We start from the raw sequence: 8,187 nt of genomic DNA, 5'->3' as shown, positions 1-8,187 counted from the left end.
CATCCACCATCATCCATCCACCCATCCATCTAACCCACCTACCCACCCACCCATCTAATGCATCCACCCGTCAATCCATCTATCTACCTACCTACCTACCCATCTAACCATTCAATCCATCTATCCCACTTGTTCATCCACCTGTTCACCCCTATCCTTCATCCCTGGCTCCTTCAATCCCTCCATCCACCCCTCCCTCCAACAACAGATGTTGGTTGGGTTCATCCTGTAGATGGGTGTAAGCAGTCACAAACAAGATTCTTATGCTTGGGTGCCTACATTTTAGTCCCAAATACATTTAGGGGCCCAAATAAAAAGAAAGTGTGTTTCCTTTAACTCTTGCTCTTGGGAAATGTCTCTGGATGACGGTGCTTTGTGGTCTGTGTGGTAATTAGGTAATGAGGCTGATCTTCTGTGGCTCATGCTAATCGTCTTTGCTGCTTTATGATCAATCACCTGTTGTAGACTTAGTATATTTTGCTTTTTTTACTTAACATAACTGAGGCACATGGACGTGAAAATGTTTTTGCCATTAACACAGAAACCCCTATGTGTCTGCAAGTTATTCGCGAGGAGGGCCTCCATATCAGTCATCTTGGCTGATTCTCTGGTCACCCCTGGGGAGGGCTGTGGGGGAGGAACTGGGGCAACGAATGTCCAGCAAGGGTTAGTGGTGGGCCCCCAAGCCAGGCACCTTGCTCTGGACTCGCCATCCTTGCTCACCCTCTACCTGGGCGGGATTTATAATTTCACTTGCCCGTGGGGACCCGGGCACCGGGAGTCACCACAAACTACATGCTTGGCTATGCAACGAAATCTTTGTGAAGTCAAGCCAGTTATGCAGCTCAGCCACGCCAGGCCTCAAGGGGGCCTGGGGGAGGGTGGGGAGAAGCCCAGCTGGTTGAGGGAAGACTTAAGCAGAAAGTGTGTGCTTTCGTGGGACGCAGTGAGCACCTCAGGTGCCAGGTCTCGGGGTGGCTCTGCCGGGCCGTAGCCGAGTGCTAAGGGAGAGCAGGGAGGCCTTGGGAAGCGAGAGGGACCGGTGTGCGTCCTCCGGCTGCCCGCATCCCTGAGCCGACGCAAGGGCCAGGCTCGACACCCTCGTCCACGTGCACACACGGGCCCCTTGTCGCGAGACGGGCTCCTTAGCGAAACGTATCTGCTGTTTCTTTTTCAAGCAAATTCACGGGCAATTTCTTTTACGACTACATGATGGGCATTGAGTTTAACCCCCGAATCGGGAAGTGGTTCGACTTCAAGCTGTTTTTCAACGGACGCCCTGGGATCGTTGCCTGGACCCTCATCAACCTGTCCTTTGCAGCCAAGCAGCGGGAGCTCTACGGCCAAGTGACCAACGCCATGGTCCTGGTCAACGTCCTGCAGGTAGCCTGTCTGCAGCCAAAGGGGAGGGAGCTCCAAGGCTTGCTGGGCCCCGGGAAATCCTGAAAGCCAGATGCGTCTTGAAGAACCTCACTCCACTGCTCTTAGAAGGGAGTCGGGCCCCTGCCCGTGCGTCTCTGGGGAGCGGGCTAGCAAGCACGCAGCGAAAGGTCCCTCATTGTCTGCCGGGCGCCGCGCCGGCCCTGCGGCCTCACTGGGCTTGCGGCCTCTTTCCGGGAGACGCCCGTTAACAGCTCAAGGGTGTCGTGGTCCTGGCCACGTTCACGGTTTGTGGCCTCTGAAGCGTCTTCCCCACGTGGTCCCCGTGGGTCTCAGGTGGGGTGTGAGGGGTTCATTCTCACCTCTTCCCCACCTGTGTACGAGGCCGCTGGCCACCTGGCCGTGCCAGCTGCAGGGGCGGCCGGGCGGAGGACTTCCATGCCGGCGTGGGCCCTGGTGTGTGGGGCACCTTCCCCGTGGGCTGTCCCCAGCGCCTCCACGGTGCGCGACCTGCTCTCCGAGCGCCACAGCCTGGGCATCACCGGCCGGGGCACTGCTGGGTGTCCCTCTCGGTCACTGTCTGTGGGCCCTCATCCGCTTAGACGGCAGGCTCTCTCAGGCTAAGGGCTCCCTCGCTGGCCTCCCGGGCCCCCCACGTCCCAGCCCCGTGGAGCACGTCACTGAGGAGCTCGGCGACACCCTGCGTGCCATCTCCTCATCTACGCGGGCGTGGTTTTCCCTGGGGCCCCTTGGTGGCCGTGGCCGGCACGTGACGGGTCCTGTGTTGTAGGCCATCTACGTGCTGGACTTCTTCTGGAACGAAGCCTGGTACCTGAAAACCATTGACATCTGCCACGACCACTTTGGGTGGTACTTGGGCTGGGGGGACTGCGTCTGGCTGCCGTACCTCTACACGCTGCAGGTGAGGAGCGGGGTGGCCGGCCTGGCGGGGCTTGCAGCTGTCTGGTCCCCAGGCACGCCCAGGGTGGCCCTCGGCAGACACAGCCAAGCACGTGCTGAGATCCCCTCTTGCACAAGTTGGGGACAGTCGAGGCTGGAGGCGGGAGGCTGCCCCGTTTCCAGGAAGAAGGAGGCTTGGTGCATTAGTGAGCTTGGGCCCCGGGACAGATACCATAGACAGGCGTGGACAACAGACGGCCACCGTCCCCGTCCCGGAGGCCGGAGCCCGAGGTCCAGGCGTGGGCAGGGCTGGGTTCCCCTGAGGCCTCTCTCCTAGTGCGTGGACAGCCGTCCTCTCCCTGTGCCCTCACGGGGTCGTCCCTCTGCGCGTGTCTGGGTCCTCATCACCTCTTCTTTTTCTTTTTAATATTTATTTATTTTTGAGAGAGGGACAGAGCGTTGAGTGGGGGAGGGGCAGAGAGAGGGAGACACAGAATCCAAAGCAGGCTCCAGGCTGTCAGCACAGAGCCCGATGCGGGGCTCGAACCCATGAACCGTGAGTTCATGACCTGAGCCGAAGTCGGATGCTTAACCGACTGAGCCATCCAGGCGCCCCTGATCCCCTCTTCTTACAAGGACCCCAGTCACACGGGTTCAGGGCCCACCCTGGTGACCCCGTGCCACCTTGCTTACTCTTAATAGACCCACTCTCCAGACAGGTTCACATTCTGGGGTCCTGGGGGTCAGGGCTCCAACATAGGGATTTGGGGGGGACACAGGTCAGCCCATGACACTTAAGAAAGATGACAGGGTGTAGACTTTCGGTAAAAAGGAATAATTTGGCTGAACTGGGTGATGGGGGGTGGTATTCATATTCACACTTATTCAAATCTTAATGCTTAAAGGAAAAGAGGATTTCTTACCTTTTTTTGTTCCTTAAATACTTCACGAGGGTCTGTGTGGCACCAGGCATGTGATGGGGACGTGGGAGCAAAGGAGACGTGTGTGGGCCCTGCCTCCTTCGGGCTCACGGCTGGTTGGAGAGGCCAGGCAGCAGGCAGCCCGGTGCAGGGAAGGGGTGCTGGAGAGAAGTGGGGTCATCGGCTCCTGAGGGAGGGCCCAGGAGTAGCCCCCGGCCTGCCACTGGCAGTTGGCAAACGCATCCGGAGATAACCACGGCCTGGCTGAGAGCAGGACGGCGAGGCTGGCGGGTGAGGACGTTCCAGATGGGTGGGCTGGCACGTGCCGTCTCACTGCACGGAGAATTCAGGAGGACGTCGGGCCAGGGCTCTGAGGGGGAGACCCTGTGCCAAGGAACAGCAGTCTGGAGTCCTCAGGAGAGGCCTGGCCTGCATCGCAGAATCAAGGTGTGGAAGCACTGGCCTGGAGAGCCGCAGGGACCGGGGTTCAGACCGGCGGGGGAGGTGGCCTTGAATGGCCCCAGACATCCCTGGAAAAGGAGGTCAGTGCCGTGTCGGGGCCGGGTGAGGCCGCGCGGGGGCACCGGAGCGGCGCTTGGCGGTGTGGCCGGGCTGCTCGGTCGCTGACCCCCATCCGCCCGCCCGGCACACCACGCAGAGCTGCCTTGGGGGCAGCCGGGGGGTGCGGGGGGCGGGCCTCGCATCAGGCTCCCACGCCCTCCCGGCTCCCGCGAGAGCCCCGGCTCTGCTGCGCTGGCTGCGGCAGCTTGGACACCCTGGCCGGGTGCCACCTGCTCATGCTGTGAGTGAGGACGTCCGGGGTCAGAGAGAGGGTATGGTCAGGGCTCTCGCTTAGCCGGCAGCGGGCAGGGTGGCTGCCTGGGCAGGTTGCGCGAGAGTGGCAGGAACCAACGTGGGAAGGCTCGGTGACCTGCGCTGGGCCCGCACGGGCGAGGGGTTCTGTGCTTACAGCCGGTCGTGCCAGGCCCAGTGACGTGAACTGGCTGATCCTCTCTGTGCAGCATCCGGAACCAGGGGCCCCCGGGGAAGCAGGGGAGTCGCAGCAGAGCTGGGCTGGGGCTCCGGGTGCCCTGTCCCCGTGCTGTCTATAACTCCAGGTCCTCCCTTGAGTGCCCCTCGCCGTCTGCCCAGGACCCGTGTCTCCACCTGGCCGCTCGCACGCTCCCGGGCTCCCTGATTCTGTGAACAGAACGATAACAGATCAAACGTGTACATGTACAAACGTGCATAGATCATGAGTGTGTGTGATCACACATCTGTGTCTCTCACTGTGAACCAGGCCTTGTTTCGGCCTCTCTTTGTATGTTGTATGTGTATCATTTCATATATCACATCGTATATGTATCACATCACATCATATCACATATATCACATCATATATCAATCACATCATGTGTCATATCACATCACAGCTGCATTAGAATTCTCTCCACACCCAGAACCAATGGGGTGTTTATGCACATCTATGTGTATACATACAACTGAATGTATGCCTGTATACGTATGTGTGTATATGTTCGCACATATATACACATATTCACACACAGAAGAGAAGCAGTAACTAACTCATGTGATCATGGGGCCCAGCAAGTCCGAAATCTTCAGGGCGGCCAGCAGGTTGGCGGTCCAAGCATGTTAGAGTCGGCTGGAGTCTGAAGGCCGTCTATTGGCGGAATCTAGTTTTGTTCTGGCGGGAGGCCGGCCTTTTTTTTTTCTTTAAGCCTTCAACTGATTGGATGAGGCCCACCTATAGGGTAGAGAACAGGCTGCTTTACTCAAAAGTCTACCAGTTTAAGTTTTATTTTATCTAAAAAAAATACCTTCCCAGCAGCTATCTGGGCACCGTGGCCTAGCCAATGTGGCATCCAGTGGACCGTCATAAAATTACATTCAGATGATACTTGCATGTTACGCTTAGGCTACATATGGTGTGCGTGTGCGTGTGTGTGTAGGTACGCGGACAGGTGGGAAGGCAGGTAGGTACGCGGATCCGTTTGCCATGCATCGAGGCGGGTGCTTTTACTCACGGAAGAGGAAGCCGGCGTGTGGGATGGCGGGGCGGCTAGTCGGGGGATGCGAACCCAGGCCGTGCCGCTCCCTCTCGCCCCGCAGGGCCTGTACCTGGTCTATCACCCGGTGCAGCTGTCCACCCCCCACGCCGCGGGCGTCCTGCTGCTGGGGCTGCTAGGCTACTACATCTTCCGGATGGCCAACCATCAAAAGGACCTGTTCCGCCGCACGGACGGCCGCTGCCTGATCTGGGGCAGGAAGCCCAGGGTGATCGAGTGCTCCTACACGTCGGCCGACGGACGCAGGCACCACAGCAAGCTCCTGGTGTCGGGCTTCTGGGGCGTGGCCCGCCACCTCAACTACACGGGCGACCTGATGGGCAGCCTGGCCTACTGCCTGGCCTGCGGCGGGGGCCACCTGCTGCCCTACTTCTACATCGTCTACATGACCATCCTGCTGACCCACCGCTGCCTCCGGGACGAGCACCGCTGTGCCAGCAAGTACGGCGGCGACTGGGCGCGTTACACCGCCGCCGTGCCTCACCGCCTGCTGCCCGGAATCTTCTGAAGCCCCGCCCCGTGGGAGGGGCCCCGAGCCCGGCCTGTTGGGGCTGCCTCCCGCCTCCCCCCAGGAGCTTGCGACTCCTCGTCTGCCAAATGGAAAGAGTCCGTCGCTTGGGGCGTCCCCTCCCCTTGTCCCTCGGCGAGCCCTGGGGGTTTCTAGGGCCTGCGCCCACCGGCGGAAGTGACCAGCGTTTCCCACGCGTGTTCCGTGGGCAGGTGGGGGCCCCCGCTCGCCTCGGGCAGCCCGCGATGACGACGTCTCTGTCCTCCGTGTCGTCAGCCCGAGCTCCTGTGCTGCCCGGACATCTTCGGCTCCCTACCACTTAGTCTCTCTGAATCAGTTGGAGGCGCGCTGCACCAAGAAGGGGCTTCTGTTTCTAGTCTCGGTGATTCCGTTTCATTCCCTGGTCTCTCACGGCTTGGGGGGTGCAGTGGGGGGACAGCCAAGGCGCACGCCCAGAGCATGCCGAGTTCCCGGCACAGGCCGTGGCTCCCGTGTCCGGCCCTCTGAGCATCCGGCCGCCAGCCTCGGCCTGCCGGCCCTCTGCAAGGGCTCTGCCTGCGTGCCTGGCCATGCACACATCGGCTCAGGCGACCCAGAGAACCTGTGTACCATCCAGGGGGCCTTCTCCAGCAAGATCTGAATCCCAGCCTTGAAGAGGGGGATGTCTTCCAGGTGAATTTTTTTACCCTGGGCACTTGCCCTTGACCCTAGGGTTTTCTTGAAAACTCTTTAAACATTACTGCCTTCGTTGACTTGGTAATTCTTTATATTAAACTTGCCCTGTCCAAACTTCTGCGTGGTTTCTGTCTCCCGATTGGGCCTGACCGGACGTGAGGGCTCCGTTTCCGGTACGTAGAGGGGTGATGAGCTGCTTGGGCACTGCTTCAGGGCTGTGGGCACTCACGGTGGGTATTTAGGGGACTGGCGCCAGCCTCCCCCCCACCGCCCGCCAAAGGAAGAAATCCCAGCGTGGCTGCCTGCCCACGGGAGTGAACAGAGGTGCCGGGAAGCAGGCACCAGGCTTGCCTCCTGCCTGGAGAAACCAGCCGGGAAGGAGGTGTGAGCAGGGCGGCGGGCAGGGCCGGGTGGGGCCTCCCCTGCTTCCATTAGGAACAGGCTGAACAGGCTGGTGGCTTCCCCGACAGCCCGAAACCCGTGAGAGATGAGAGCTCGGGCCCCACCCAGGCCGGCTGGGAGGGTGGTTTTCCACCTTGCTGCTCACCACCCCCCACCCCTGCCGCCCGTTCATGCCAGCCCCTGGGCTGCGGGGAGGCCCAGACGTCCTGTTTATCACAAGCCACATGTGTGGCTTGAATACTGGCCAGCCTGGGGAACCAGTGTCCTGGATGGCCCTGAGTAGAGTGGACCCTCCTCTTCTTCTCACATGGAGTGGATTCATTTCAAAGAGGCTAGAGTGTGCTGGTTGTGAGCTCTGACCCTGGGTCCGGCGTGGAGCGGCTGTGTGACCTAGATCAGGCGACTTACCCTCTCTGTGCCTTGGCTTCCCATTTGAGAAGTAGGCAATTACTATTTTCACGCCTTGCTTCGAGAGGGCTTCTCAGGCTGTTTGCAGAAGAGTTGTGGGTCCAAGTCTTGGATCTGCCCCTGCCCGCTAGCCCAGTCTCGTTCGTGGTAGCTCTCCCGAGCTGGGCTGTGCTGATCCGTGTTCTGTGTGCTCAGCAATTGCGAGGCTGGGCCGTGACCCTTCTTGCCGCTGCGTCATGCAAAAGAGGCCCAGCTTCTCCAGGAAGGGCAGGGTGAGCCTGGGAACCCCTCCTCTGTGAGCCGTGAGGCTGGACCACGGGGGCCACTGTGTTACGAGACACAGGAAGTTCTCGGGAGGGGCGAAGCCTCTGGGAACACGGTCTGCCTTCTGCCTCCTCCCTGGGAGAGGGGCTGCTGGACCCCCACGGCCAGGTAGGCTGGCCCGGGCCCCAGGGGGGCCAGCACAGAAGGGATGGTGAAGGCTCGTGGCCGGTGGGAAGGTGGGAGGGGGCCCCGCTCTGGAAAAGGGTCCGTCTGCCTCCCTTGGGCCTCGCCGGGCGTCAGCAGCCCCCAGGACAGGGCGGCCGCCGGAACCTGTGCGGCCACATCCAGAGAGGCCGCTGCCCACGAGGAGCTTAAAGGTGGCACATCCTCCTCCCCACTGGGCCTTGGAAGACAGGGGCCTTCTCCTGGAACCCGCCGTATTGGCCCCCGCGGTGTGCCGTGAAATGTTAACAGCTGCCTGCCTTCTGGTCCCTGTGAGCACGGGCCTCTGCCCCCCGGGGCTGGCGGGCTGACGGTGCTAAGAGCAGCTCAGGGTTTGAAGCGGCCAATCCCCAGTGACCCAACCAACGAGAGGCAGAGGCCACGCTCAAACGCAGCGATGTTTGTTTCCAATCCTGCA

General features: G+C 60.6%; 1 protein-coding gene across 3 annotated transcripts in view; it reads left to right on the top strand.

The window, feature by feature from the left end:
* Positions 1-6,587, top strand: part of DHCR7 (7-dehydrocholesterol reductase) — a 17,124-nt gene extending 10,537 nt beyond the window's left edge. For all 3 annotated transcript variants that reach the window (XM_040465644.1, XM_040465647.1, XM_040465645.1), the window contains exons 7-9: positions 1,179-1,383; positions 2,171-2,302; positions 5,334-6,587. In XM_040465644.1, coding sequence (XP_040321578.1) covers positions 1,179-1,383; positions 2,171-2,302; positions 5,334-5,798 — 802 coding nt within the window. In that variant the 3' untranslated portion in view covers positions 5,799-6,587. The remainder of the gene's footprint in view (positions 1-1,178; positions 1,384-2,170; positions 2,303-5,333) is intronic.
* The last annotated feature ends 1,600 nt before the right edge of the window (positions 6,588-8,187 follow it).

The sequence above is a fragment of the Herpailurus yagouaroundi genome, unplaced genomic scaffold (genome assembly GCF_014898765.1).
Source record: "Herpailurus yagouaroundi ecotype Mexico unplaced genomic scaffold, PumYag 569, whole genome shotgun sequence".
In the NCBI taxonomy this organism is placed as follows: domain Eukaryota; kingdom Metazoa; phylum Chordata; class Mammalia; order Carnivora; family Felidae; genus Herpailurus; species Herpailurus yagouaroundi.
The sequence above is the reverse complement of the archived record's forward strand: the minus strand, read 5'-3'. Positions and strand labels throughout refer to the sequence as shown.